This window comes from Tamandua tetradactyla, chromosome 12 (genome assembly GCF_023851605.1).
Source record: "Tamandua tetradactyla isolate mTamTet1 chromosome 12, mTamTet1.pri, whole genome shotgun sequence".
In the NCBI taxonomy this organism is placed as follows: domain Eukaryota; kingdom Metazoa; phylum Chordata; class Mammalia; order Pilosa; family Myrmecophagidae; genus Tamandua; species Tamandua tetradactyla.
Window position 1 is genome coordinate 54,147,599 of NC_135338.1, and position 14,132 is coordinate 54,161,730.

At 40.5% G+C, this 14,132-nt stretch overlaps 1 protein-coding gene across 5 annotated transcripts in view; it reads right to left on the bottom strand.

Annotated features, from left to right (window-relative positions):
- Positions 1 to 5,511: 5,511 nt before the first annotated feature.
- The window catches only part of BTBD7 (BTB domain containing 7), a 95,194-nt gene continuing 86,573 nt past the window's right edge, over positions 5,512 to 14,132 (bottom strand). For 3 of the 5 annotated variants that reach the window (XM_077123411.1, XM_077123409.1, XM_077123408.1), the window contains 2 exons: positions 12,214 to 12,666; positions 5,512 to 10,754 (listed from right to left, as the gene is read on the bottom strand). In XM_077123411.1, the coding sequence (XP_076979526.1) occupies positions 9,942 to 10,754; positions 12,214 to 12,666 (1,266 nt within the window). In that variant the 3' untranslated portion in view covers positions 5,512 to 9,941. Of the gene's footprint in view, positions 10,755 to 12,213; positions 12,667 to 13,704; positions 14,085 to 14,132 lie in introns of those variants that run through there. The other 2 variants (XR_013160433.1, XR_013160432.1) reach the window with 2 other exon arrangements.

The following is a 14,132-nucleotide window of genomic DNA, read 5'->3' on the forward strand; positions in this document are numbered from 1 at the left end:
CACCTGTTTTAAGCAAATTGTGAAAGGATGAAGAGAGGATGGTAGCTGGAGGAGGATGTAGGTCTAGAGAGGAGTTCTTTTTAAAAATTAGAGAGACACGGGGGCAGATGGAAATTCTTATAGAAGGAGCCAGTACTGAGAGAGAAAGTGGAGCTATGGTGACAGTAGATTCCTGATAAAGTAAGGGCTGTTAGGAGGTAGGAGAAGATGGACTCCAGGGCCACAGGTGGGACAGAAGGAAGGGCAAACCTACTTCTGTCACCAGGGGGTATGGGAAAAGGGCACAATCGTGGGTGTTGGTTTGACGGCCAAAAGCTGGGGGAGTTCTCATCTGCAGGCATCTGTTTTCCAAGAGTGAGGAGCAAGGAGAGGAGAGAGGTTAGAAAGTGGCCCTAGGGAGACGAAGTGAAGGCTGACCCCAAGGGCCAGGGCACAGGAGGCTGGTGACCGTGGGGTACAGTGGCTGTGTGATTGTCTTCAGCTGTTCCCCAAAGCTTGGCCTAGGCACAAGAGATGGATGTGTACATTGTTTACGGATTGAGTTTGGACAAGGTGAGCAAGGTGAGGTGGCTGACACTTATGGAGGCTGAACTGGCCTAGGAAGAGGGCAAGGCAGGACCGATAAGCAGGGGGAGGGCATAAGGAGGTCAGACGCTCGAGCCCCAGAGGAAGGCAGAGGAAGAGATCATGATCTGAGAGCAGGAAGTGAGGCTAGGATTTCAAAGGTAGAGCCATTCCAGGGACAAGGAGAGGGGTATGATAGAAATAAAGTGGCTGGTAGTAGAAAAGCAGATGCCTGGAGATGGTCCAGACTGCTACCTGGGATGATGGCAGGGCTCAGGGCAGAGGGAACAGCAGTGAGGCTGGGGGCAAGGCCTCCAGGGTGTGTCTGAGATGAGAATCACAAATTGAGGGTGGGATAGCCATGTGATGGGAGCTGTAAGGTGCTAGGGGTGTTAGAAGCGGGAGGAGGCCACCCACCACTCTTCCTGACTCTGAAGTCCAAGAAGAGTGGGTGAAAGAGCCCACTTCCTGGGAGAGGGTTACAGGGGACATGGAGAGCTGGGATTCAGGAAAGGCAAGGGGCAGAAGAGGAAGACAAGGAGAATGGGGGATGGTGGTGGTAGTGGTAGAAGAGAGATAGCTCAGGTGGGGTGGAGAGATTGAGGAGGGTGGGGAGCAATGGGTGGGTGTGAAGACTGGGTAAGAGGAGGGGCTTCTCCAGAGGGCTGAGCGAATGACCCAGGTGAACCGAAGTGGTAGCTACAGGGTACCAATGGGCTGCAGTGTGCAAAGTTCATAGTTCCCCCAGCCCTGGGGGGGATGGTGAAGGTCGAAGGGACACTTGAGCTTCTCAGGGGTCACCTACACCTAAACTAGGGAATCCTTGGAGGTCTGGGTGGATCTGTGGGAATGTAAGGAAGTGGGAAGAACACGTTCTTTTACTTCACAGAGGTTAGGGAGGCATTTATGGTACATCTAATGGAAGATTCTAGAAATGAAGAATATTTATGTAGCTATATTAGGATAAGGATGAGGGATTTCGGGAAGTGAGAGTAAAGGTCAACAGGTGCCTACAGAAAGCAGTCTTGTGTGGCATGGATTAAGGAGGAGTTTTTCCATTTGAGAATGGAGGTAAAATGACCTATTGCTTGGGTAATTTGAGGATTATGAGACAAATATGTGAAGCTCATACTCAGCTCAATAGGGAATAAGGTAGTTGGTCCTTTGCACACAGCTAGTATGCAGCAGAGGCAGGATCCAGACCCACCTGGATGTGGTCCTAGGCAGGACCCCTGGGACATGGCCCACCTCCTGTGAGACTTTCCAGTCCTGCCCCCACCCTTCTATGGTCATGTGCACACATGGACACCAGCCTTTATGAATGCAGAATTCCCAGAGTTTAGAGACAAGCAACCCTGGCCCCCAAATCAGAGGCTCTGAAAGGAGATGAGTTTCACACCACCAGGGAGACCTCAAAGAAGGACCTTTTAATGCTGGTGTTGATGAAAAGGCCCAGAACTGGCATTTGAGGTAATGGATGTGGCTCTAGGGAGCTGCTGAGACTGAAGAGAAAGGGCTTCATGGGCAAGAGTTATGCAGATGTAAGGGGCCTGCTGGGTGGGTGAGGAGGTGTGGCCCAGGAAAAACACCAAGGCTATTATCAATGTCAAGTGGAAAGCCACACGTGCAGTAACAACAGTGCAAGATTAGTGGATGGCAGAGACAACAGAGCCACGCTACTCACTTCCTGTCCAAAGGACACCCCTCAAACAAATGAGTGAGTGGGTGTGAGGAGTGAGAACTGAGGCAGGCCAGGTGCTGGGAGGACCTAGGGAACCTGAGGGCACAGCAGGAGGGACCAGGGAAACGGTCATCTGGCCATCATCAACTGACAATCTAAAGGATGATTGAGAAAGGGACAGGGGCCCAAACACCCAAAAAAGGCCAAACTTCTCAGTTCATCTGCTTTTGTATTTTTAAGTAGGAGGTGGTAGATTCTAGTAACTGGATTGCTAAGTGAACTACCAGGAGTGGCTACATAATTTCTGAATGCTCCAAGTAGCTCTGTCTTGGAACTGAGAGAGTCCTTGAGAAAGTTTCCAGATTGTCCGTGGGAGGTGAGCACCAGTGAGGTTGCACCTGGGTCTCATGATGGGGTCCTGCAGGAGATGGAGCAATGGGGGGCAGAGAGGGGGCCCTGAGTGATGACCCCAGCCAGACACCCCCTCACATCTCACAGCTCCTTCAATTTCCGGCCTCTTTTGAGTCCTCTTCTCCACGAGACTGCTCAAAAAGGTTATCTCCACTTGTCTCCATTTTTCCATCTCCTCACACTTCAACCAGCCCCCTGGCTTCTCTCCCCGCTCTGCCTCCAAAGTGCTCTCATCACTCTCATTCACCTTCTCCATGTTGCCAACCCACAAGCCTCTTTTTTGGGCCTGATCATCCAACATCTCTGAGCAGCAATACGTGAACATTTGAGGGGGGTGAAACTAATCCTTCCTCTTACCCTCACCTTGAAAAAAAACTACATGCACATAATTTAAAAATTCAGCCAGTACAAAAAGTAAAAAATTGGAAGTTGTCCCCGTCCCAGATTGCCAATGCTCTTCCCCAGAGGAGCTGTTAACACTCCTAGATTCTTGCAGACATTTTTATGTACACGCGAGTTTATGTATCTCCTTTTCCTTGTCCTTCCTACCAGTGGGAGAATACGTATAGTCTTGTAATTTGCTTTTTTTCACTTTATATATTCTCAAGATCATATTCTCTATTTAAGTCTCCACCTGGCTGGCTGAGGTAACACATACTGGTTTTCTCCTGTCTGGTGGGCCCTCCTGGCCAGGACCTCCCTCTAGCTGACTGGTGAAGCTTCATTCCTGGGTCCTCTTTTTTATCTTTAAACTTTCTCCCTAAACTGCCTCATTGACTCCCAAGGCTAAATACCACCATATATGTGGACAACTTTTAGCTTGGACCCTTTTCTCTGAGCTCTCAGCTCACATTATATACCGTTTGGCAGATGGCACCCTCACAGTTACTTCCAAGTTCACCAACACTCAACTCATCATCTCCTTCCTATATCCACCTCCTCATCTCTCCTTTCATCCAACCACCCAGTCATGGAGATATTTGACACTAATCAAATTCTGAATCTGTCCTTTCTTCTGTTGGCTGTTCCCCACAGTCCCTGGGACAGCTGGGCCAACCTCCTGACTGGTTTCCCGAATTCTCTTCAATCCATTTCTCACACACTGGCCAGAGTGACTTGGAACACGCAGATCTGATCATATTACATTCCTTTTTAAAACCGCTTCCTGTTACTATTAGATAACTTCAAAATCCTTACCCTACCCAAGGCCTGGCTAGATTGAGTTCCCACCCATCTCTCACCCCAACCTCGAAGCTCCAGTTTCCCAAGGGCTCAGCCCTCCCTGCCTCAGCCTGTCTCTCCCCTGAAGCTCCGTCTTCCTTCCTCTATGCCCTGTGGTTCTGACTCTGTCTTCACTGGCACCTCAAAGGTCACTTCCACAACCCCCAGGATAGTCAGATCCCGGTGCTACCTTTGTAATTACTCAATGTCGTCCTTTCCTCAAGACCTGTTAGTGCTGAAGACAGACTGTGACTGCTTTGCTCATTACTGTTGCCTCAGTACCTAGCAGTGTCTGGCAGATAGAAGTTGCTCAGTGCACTGGGTGAGTATGTTTGCCAAACAAATGACTATGCTCTTGTACCTACCTCCACCTCTTGTCATGTTCTGTTCCCCGCTTGCCTGGACCACCTTACTTCCTGGTATGCACCACAATATGGTGGTTGAGAACTTGGGCTCTGGAGCCAGACTGCCAGGTCTAAGCCAAATTACTAGGTCTATAATCTGCTACTCAGTGTCTCTGCTTCAGTATTCTCCTACGTAAAATGGCGCTAATAGCACCTAATTCATTGAAGGATTAAAGGAAAGAATATGATTTGCTTAGCATCGAATCTAGTATTTTTCTCACTAGACTTCTCCCATTCATTCCTGGGCCATTTCAACCCCCGCTTCCCCTCAGCCCTGATAGTCTCCTACTGTCCTATATTGTTTTGATTGTTTTTAGGGCACAAGGTCTTTCCAGTTAAGAGTTTAAAATTCCTGACAACAGGTATCCTGTTTTTCCTGCTGAGTCGTATCCCCAGATTCTCGGAAGAGTGGCCTCAATAAATACTTCTTAATGTATTTGGAAGTAAGCCTTTGATGGTTGGGAAAGCTAGCATGGATTCATTTTTCCAGAGATAATCTACAAGTTCAGAAATGAAAGTTGATTTAAGTTTTATTTCTCAGCTTTTTAATAAGCTCATCCACAAAACCCTCAGATTTTATTTTACCTTGATTTTCCACAGTTAAACATAATATGGTTACAAAATAGAGAGAGAGGTTTGCCTAGCCTGGCAAGAAGAGTGAAATGCTAGGACAGAACTTATTAAGTGAAATGACTGAAACATTTAAAAATAAGAGCTATTTTATAGCAATTTTGAAAAAAAGGAAATTATAAAACTTTTCCAGACACCTAGACTGTGGATCATGACTCCATCTTCTCTTTCAAGTTAAAAAATATTATTGAGCTTGAATCTGAAAGAGAAAAAGGCTCAGAATGAACCCAGGTGTCTGGTGCTCAGAGGCTCTGGACTCTGGGTTGCTGCAGAACTCTCCCTGCACGGGGCACAGAAGCTTCACATGTTCCCAGCACTTGGTCCCTGTGGGTGAATGCTAATTTGCTTTGAAGATTCTGGGCAAATCACATTCTGCTCAAATTTGTAAAACGAAATCGCTAAAAAATAACAGATAATAATGAGCTTGATTCAGATTAAAATGTGTTTTTTTCAAGGAAACCAGAATGGTAATAAAATGCCTCTGAAAACTGAAATCTTAGAAAGGGGAAATTCACCTAGAACTATAACTCCCTCCCCCACAATTTCACCTGGAGGGAGCAATCATTTCTATAATAGAAGACTTTCTGCTACACTGCTAAAAAAGACTATCCAACTCAGCAGATTCTATACAAGCCATTTATTTGAAATGCCAACTATGTGTAGGATAAAGTCAGTGTTACATGCTCCTCAGTAACAGTAGAAAAATAGAACCAGTGAAAACCTTTGTACAACTGTAGTGATACTCAAAAGAGAAATGTATCATTTTACAATGCTTCACACAGACGAATTCAAGTTTGGAGGTATCTAAATAAAAATACTATATATTTCTTTAAAAAACACTATGTACAATTGAAGCGTAAACAAGTTTTACAAAGTACTGTTTATGCAGGTTGTAGAAAACACTTGCATAGGACATGAAATCAGTTTAAGAAAAATTTCTGAGCCTTTAGCATTGAAGGCACTTGACTTTATACCAGTAACAGCACAACCACAAGAAATGTAGTGTTGTAGAAGATACCACCCCTCTTTAGTACAGATGTGGTACATAAACAGCAAGTAGAGTTCAGGAATCTTTATCTTTCAGCCACCCCATCCAAAAGCAGGATGCCCAGTCATGTGCAGGTGTACACAATGAAGCTTCCAGAACTTTTCTGCTCTCTTAGACAGAATCCACATAAGCACACAAACACAAAAGGTTATTTTCAAGACACACGGCTGCAAGTGTTCTTTCTATAGAAATGGCCACAGTATTATAATATTCAATACATGGAAAGTTGACACAGTCTTAGGGTTTTCTAGAGGAAAAAAAAATCAAGACTTGCCAATACAATAATTACAGAACTATTGCAATCTATAGGACAAAAAGACAACTTAACATTTCATAAAACATTGTTCAAACAACTGTGTTAACTGAAAACAGTAAAATACCTTTAAGCAGTGTGCACAGTAACTTTTAGTAAGATTAGCTGTAATGAGGTTTGATAGTAAATTACTTATGAGACAAAGTAAACCACGGCAGAATGGGGAATAGCACCCTTCACTGCTATTTTAATAACTAAAGAAAGTTGAAAGTCAACCAAATAATTTTAAAAAGTGAAATAAGCATTTCCCTTTGAATTCAGTCCTAAGATAAAAATATTAATGCCTTAGAGCTGCAAAACAAGTATCTCACAAGTGTTTCATGAAACACATTTTTCCCTAAAAAGCAATCAAAACGTTATGAAAACACATCTTTTGCCAAGTAAAGTTACTAAGAAATATTCCTCCTTCCTCTCTAGAGAACGCACAGGATGTCAGCTCTGAGCTCCATTCTGCTGCTGCATTTGTGGTTTTCCAACCTTTACTTTCTGCATCACCATCTTAATTCAGCTGCATATGTAGTACGTTCATTGCTAGAATGTGAACATCAAATTAAAAGAAAAGCCAATAAAGAATGACAATTACAATAAAGACAAAGATTTTTTTTTAAGGAAGCTCAGATAAAAATTAGGTAAAGTTTCACAGATTTCTATAAGAGACTTAAATATACAGAACTCTCACTAAAAATTCTTAAAATCTGTTTATTAAAATGTCAGGATAGCTTAGGTCTAGAGTCTCATGCCCAGAAAAAGCTAAAGGGGCAGGCAGTGAGAAAGGATATGTTACATGAAAAATTTAAACTACATTTCAGGAATAACTTTTACTTCTCATGCCACTATTTTTTTCTTTCAGAGTCACAGGGGACTCTGAACTTAAAATTAGTCATCAAAATCACAAAACAAACAAAAATGTCAGAAAAGGACCAACAGCATCTTTAAGAAACTTGAATTTTCTCTTTACACTCTATGATCTAAATGGTAGTTCTCTAACTTTAACACACAGTGGGTAAAAAACTGGTGATTGTCTGAACGGCCTGATTGTCCAAGGCCTCAGAAGGAAATCTGGTATTTTTCTGATTTGGTTCTCATCAAAGTGCTATACTAAGTAAAATGCCAGTTCCTGTGGCCTAAATTTTATTTTATACATGTATTTTTTTTTTCTGAGAACAATCTTGCTCAGACTTCACATTTATCTTAATACAACATTAAAAAAGATTTACTAAATGTGTTCAAAAGCCAGAGGCACATAGCTATTCAACTTACCCTATATTAACCATACTCTACAAGATATAAAGTCTACTAACACCTACCCTAACACACAAAAAACCCACATCTTTTTTCCTTCCGCAAATCATATCAGTCCACAATCCCATGTATTAAAGCAGTTTCCCTTTATACACACAGTTTAGCCAGGTAAGCTACTAATTAAAAGCAAATGTCACAAATTAAATAAAATATAAACAGTGGCCATTTATTTTTATAACGTTTTGGGGATATGAAAGAATATTCAAATTCAAAGAATTTTCTAGCAAATGAATGTGTGGGATGAATAGCTCTAATCTAACATTTTAAAAAACCAGGTCAGGGATGAGAACACTTTTTTTCCTCCTTCACCCAAATTAGGTCTATTTGTTCTTATTTGCAGGATCGGCATAGTACAGTCTGATTCAGAATAGAAATTTAAAATTATATCAAAATAATTCATGTTAATACACATAAATGCACATTCAGGAATATCATGGAATTAATGACTTTTGTTTCTGAGGAGAGACAGACCAATGTTGAGCTTCAAAAGACACCATCATCTTAGAGTTAAACCTCCTAAAAATGACAACAGAGTCCTTTGTTTTTTAATCTTTAAAAAAGGGGCCATGAAGGTGATGCGTAGCTGCTCTTACAGTGATTAGTGTTAACTTGGAGTGACTGGAGCTCAGTATGAAACATCACCCACGTCAACAGATGCACTAGCAGCAGCTAACTAGTCAGGTAAGCAGTTTGCCGATGTATACAGATATACTCACGTTTCCCATCTTTGTGACTATCTACTGTTAGGATTTTTTTAAATGTCAGATTATTCCTGAGTGTTTATCCACAGGGTAAAGTAGGAAAAGACTGTAAGAGAAACTACAGTTTTGGGAGAAATCAGAGTTGTTGACACCTAATAGAAACCTATTTACTTAAAAGTGCATGTAACTCATTTATATGGTACTTGTAAAGGCTCCCTGGCCCTGCATAGTTTCAGAGTGAGTGTGAGTGATTATAGTTATATATATAGACATACATGGAAAAGAGGTTTCCAAACATCCTTCATATGAGAGGATATTCAGAAAGTCTCTTTTTTCCTAAGTGCTACGGCTGTGTGTTTGTAAAAAATACAAAGTGAATGCTCAAATTATCTTGATGTAATTTAAAAGCTCAAATACTATTATTTACATTGGAGAGTAAGAAAAAACAGTCCTTAGCTCACCCGTTGCCCTTCCAAGGGAGAGGATCTTAAAATATCCTGTGTGCTGCAGTGGTTCAGTAAAATGCCCAAACCAGCATCCCCAGTGGAGTTCAAGTAGGACATGTAATGTTTAACTGAAAAAAATTGTTTTTATCTTTTTTTTTCTTTTTTGGTGGCATTATACAACAACTTTTTATAGGACAGTATACTTTGAAAAACATTTTTTAAAAAAATATGCTTTCAAACACCAAATGACATCCATAAGACTAAAGCCCTTTTGTTTTTTGTTTTTCCTATTGACAGCAAGATAACTGAAGGCAGCAGCAGGCATGTTAACCCCTTGCAGCTGGGGAGTTGACTGTCAGAATCAGAAATCCAGGCAGTAAAATCTTTCAATTAATTTGTTATTTCTATTGCTTTGTAATTCCAAGTAATCTGATCTCTTAGATTCTGATTTAGTAAGGTTCTAAATCCATACTACCAAAATCTACAGTGATTCTGATAGAATCCTCACTGTGAAGAAAGCAACAGCTTTAGCCTGGTACCACAAGAAAGGTTTTTCTCCTTCCACACACTCTACTGAACCAGAAAACTTCAGCATCCTGAGTGGACTCCCGCTGGAGGAATGAAGACCGGCTCCCAAGACTTGTTAAAAGAATGACATGGGATTAATGGAGATTGAGCAGGAAAATTTCTGAACTAAAACAATTACTGAAAAGAGAGGAGCATTTTGATGTGCTGTTCTTTGGAATTTCTATAATTAAAAATAAACACAGAACTATTTCATAAGAAAATACATCTTAGTGTGCAATCCAATGCACGTGGAAATTGAGAAAGGAAAAGTAAAATGCAAAAAGTATGAAAATACATTTCTTTAAATGTGGCAATAAAGTTTAACATACTGATATAAAATCAATACAGATAAAATAAATGTACAAGTGCAAAAAAAATTCCATCATTTCATAAAGAGGAAAAAAAAAGTGCCAGCTTGCTCGCTCTTAAAAATGCTTCCTCAAAAATTGTTCAAACACAAAATAGATAGATGCAGCATTCAAAATAACCCTCTTAGCATGCTATGCCTAATAAACATGTATATACAAAAACTAGAATAAAAGAATGTGAAACTGAATTATCAGCTGGCATCAATAAACTGGTCCGTAAGTTGTTGGGTTACATCATAAATGGGATGTTTCAGATCTCAGGCACAGAGGACTTGGAGGTTGCTCTCAGAGGGCAGACTTTTTATAGAGGAAGTCTGGCTTGCTTGGTGACCTCCTTCCTCTGCTTACTGAATCTTCCCTTTCCAAATCTGTATTTCTCTGTGCTCCATGGCCCAGAGACTCACTGTCTGCCATTCTCCTGCTGGATCTCTCTTCTGGAGATTCAGGGCCACAGGCAGAATGTGAAGGTCTATTAGGAGTCAGCCCAAAAGTCAAGTCAGTTTCTACTGCTGTTCGTCCCCTGAAGTGGACTGGACCATTACTGACATTTTCTGAGGCTGCCAAAGGAAAGTCTGATCGCTGGGGAGGTTGTTCGATGACATCAAGATGTATTGACTCATTCCTTTGTTTGTGTAGATGCCCATCAGGGGAAAGTGGATATTCTCTCCTAGCTTCTTCCTGTTTTTTAGGAGAGGCTTGGCTAGGTAGGTAGGCTGACTTTAAGCCACTAGGTGATGTCTTACTGTGGCTATACAAATCGGGACCAAAATATCCACCTTGAGAAGGGGAAGAAGTATGTCTGCTAGGAGCAGGAGTAGAAGGTCTGCAAGCAGCATTTGAGAAATCATAGAAATCTGGGTATTCCTGATTTTCTCTAGTATCTGTTTTTTGCTCTAGTGTGTGTTTCTTTCGAGAAGTGTGTATATGCCTCTGTGGAATACATGATAGATGCGGGGGAGGCCCCGGTCCTACTTCAGAAACTGACTGGCTTAATTCTGTGTCCACAGCAAGTTCTGGAAGCCGTCTGTCCTTGAGTGACAATGTGGATACACCCATCGCGATGTCTGGCATTAGATCATTTAGCACAGGTTGTGTACACTGCAAACAGAATAAGGGGGGGGGCATATATTTTTTTAAAAGGCCAATAAATTCCTCTTTGTAAAAATGATGATCATTGATTATAAGATTAATACATGTTTATTTTTAAGAAACATAAAAATACAGAAAACTATAAAGGAAAAAAAAAATCACACCAACTTTCCCCACAGAGATAATGCCTGTTAACATTCTGAGGTATTTTTCTCACCCTTCCTCCCTTTGTATATATATTACTTGTCAGAAAACTTAGTACATCTGTAATTCTCACTAAATTGTCTTTGTAAATATCAGTGTCAATCACTGTGTCATATTCCACTGTACTGATGGTTCATGACTTATGTAACCCTTCTCCCACCGCTGGCACTCAGGTTGTTTCCAATTTTTCATTATTATAATCAAGACTGCAGTGAACATACAAATAAATTACCTTTAAATGGAGTTTTATTTAAAATATAAAGTATCAGAACTTTCATAATTGTAGAACCTAGGCCTCATCAACAGGAGAGGAATTTGGTTTATCACACACTATCAATTTTTGTTGTTTCTTTTTTTGAGGAATGAGGGCAGAGGGAGGGCAGTAGGGAGAGTAAGTAGCAGAGTTTAAAAAGGTGTGGAAGGATCATACTTTAACCCAAGGTGTACATTATTCCATAGCTTCTAATGAGTCATATTTTAATGAAACTTCCCTGAACTATATATCTTTTGTTTTTCTCTATATTAAATGTTACTGGATGCCAAGACCCAGGTTCAATTTGCAGTGCCTGCCCAAGCAAAAAAAAATAAAAAATAAATAAATAAAATAAATGCTACTGGCATTCCACCCCCAACCCCTACGCCACCAAATGTATTAACAAAAGATAGAAATTCAGCCTCTAATGTGGTATAAAATCTAGTAAGAAATTCTCTTAATACCTATTAGCACTAGCTACTATGATTCCAAGTCAAACGAATGCTCTAATGGATGAGCTTGCTGGAAACAGAGACACGTGTACTAATTTTCTGCCCAGTTTCTGAGTGGGGAGTGTTTAGCTACCTTGTCCCTGATGGTATACTTAGCCATAAATAACTTCCCCTTCTTGTTCCATCAAGCATTCTGTTGGATAGTAGATTCTTGGACTTACATCTGTGTACTTAGTCATAGATTCTGGACATGTACTTGAATAGAACATTATGAAATTGGTATGTCCATCTGGATTGTCCAGTAACCCTATTCCTTTCTAATACCTGCAATTAAAATAAGGATAAGGAAGGAACCCCACTACTTCCACCAAATATACTTCTAGTCTCTCTTCTCCTGTCCTTTCTTATTCACCTGTACTTCTTTTCTATACTCCTCAAGTCTATGATTTTGTCTCGTAACACTTCCAGCATTGCTGAGTACTAGTGGGGCTCTTGGGGCCAAAGGAATTTCTTCTAAAATCCCTTAAACTCTTTATTCCTGTAAGTTAAGTTGACTTACCACTTGTTTTTCAGATGTTATGGCTACTGATGCAGCAACAGCAGCAGTAGTGGCAGCAGCTACTGTCTGTCTCCCCAGTCCTGCAGTATTTGTACAATCAGGTGGTGCTGCTTTAACACTGGGCAAATAGACTGGAGGAGGGACAGCTTTAGGAGCTGTTCTGGAGTGAAAAAGTGAATGATTACAGGGATAAGAAAATGAACGTGAAGGATGCTGACTGGGAGGTCTTTGTTTCCAACCCGCTTTGAGTTGGTTATGAATTGGAGTAGCTGGGGGGTGGTATGGAGGTGGAGGAGGGGGCAAGGGTGGATGGAAGGCCACAAAAGAGTCCAGATCTGTAAACATGGTTTCTGCAGTAGGGGTACTGTTAACGCGACATCTCCCAGATGGTCTCACTGTCAAGAGTGGGCTTTCATCCCCAAAACGTTCATCAGGAAAGAACTTGTGAGGATTCTAAGGAACATTAGAAAAAAAAAAGACACTTATTAGAAGTTTTCCTAGATGCAAAATTCACAGGCTGAAAGAGTTAAGTAAGCTACCTATATAAAAAAAAACACATTCAGCGAGAATAAAAGGCACAACATACTTTTCTAGGCCAGAAGCTCAATAAAAAAAATTACTTTAATAATAGTATAAAAGGACAGAGTGTAACCTAATATACTGCAATGAAGGAGAGCTTCTTGATTGAATATTCCAGCAAGCAGGTCAGTAATTTCTTGCAAGATTTTGTAATAATGTAAAAAAAACTAATAAAATTTAATATAACATGTTTGCTAAGAAAGTAAAATTAATATTAGATACCAAAGGAAAAAAGGTACGTAATTAAGGATCCTTCTAAAACTTTCTGATAAAACATTTGCACACTTTCAGTCTGAAATACAAAATATAAAATTATTTCTTATAAATTACACATGACTAAGAATGATATTTTGATAAACATCAGACGAAAATACTTAAATTACAAAACTTTTAGATAACAAGATAATCAAATTAAGACGGGAAAAGAAATGAACAGAAAACCAGACTACAAATATTTCAGAGATGGAAACCATGGAAAAAATGAAAACCAAAAACTTAAATGGTCTACTGCTTTACCTTAAGAATACCATAGCATGTTTATCTTTTAAAGACTCAGGCTAAAGGAATTTGGAGTAGGTGGGAAGAAACCATCAAATCACTTGATAAGATGAAACAAAATTTTACATTAGGCTGTGATTTAGTGGCTATGATCATACTACTTTACAACTTCTATTCAATTGCAAAGCCAAATGCTATTGCTTCCCTTCCCTGCCCAAAGTATTGCTTTTGTACCTCATAATTACTAGAAATGAGTGAGGTTCTTTTCCTGGTTGGTTAAATAAAAAGCACTCATGCCTCAATTCTCATGCTTATAGGATCTGAACTCTCATGCAAGAAATTTCTTCCTAAGGGGAAGGACGGAGAAAAAAGAGGGACATCCTAAAAATCTAGGAGTATGGCAGCAGTCCAAACCTGAAATCTAGTGATGAAACCACGGAGCGAGAGCAGTGGAGTTGGAATTTTCTATTTCCTCTACCATCTCTGTTGGACAAACACAACATGGAACTTTTAGCCGTCACCATTCATACACTTACTATGTGCAAGATATATAATTGCTTTATACATAGCACTTCTTTATACATATCTTCACAACAATTCATTTTATAGGTAAGGAAATTGATGCTCATAGTGGTTAAGTAACTTGTTTCACGTTAACTGACTAGTAAACAGCAGAACCAGGATATAAACCCAGTTCTCATCCCAGAACTTGTGCTCAGTCTCCCTCACCACACTACCTTTCACCAGGGGGTCTTTCAGGTTATCAAAGATTCTTGAGGCAGCAAAAGTATGTCCTAAGAAAAAGAGGCATGCCATGAGTGCTCCATGGAAGTCTAAAATAT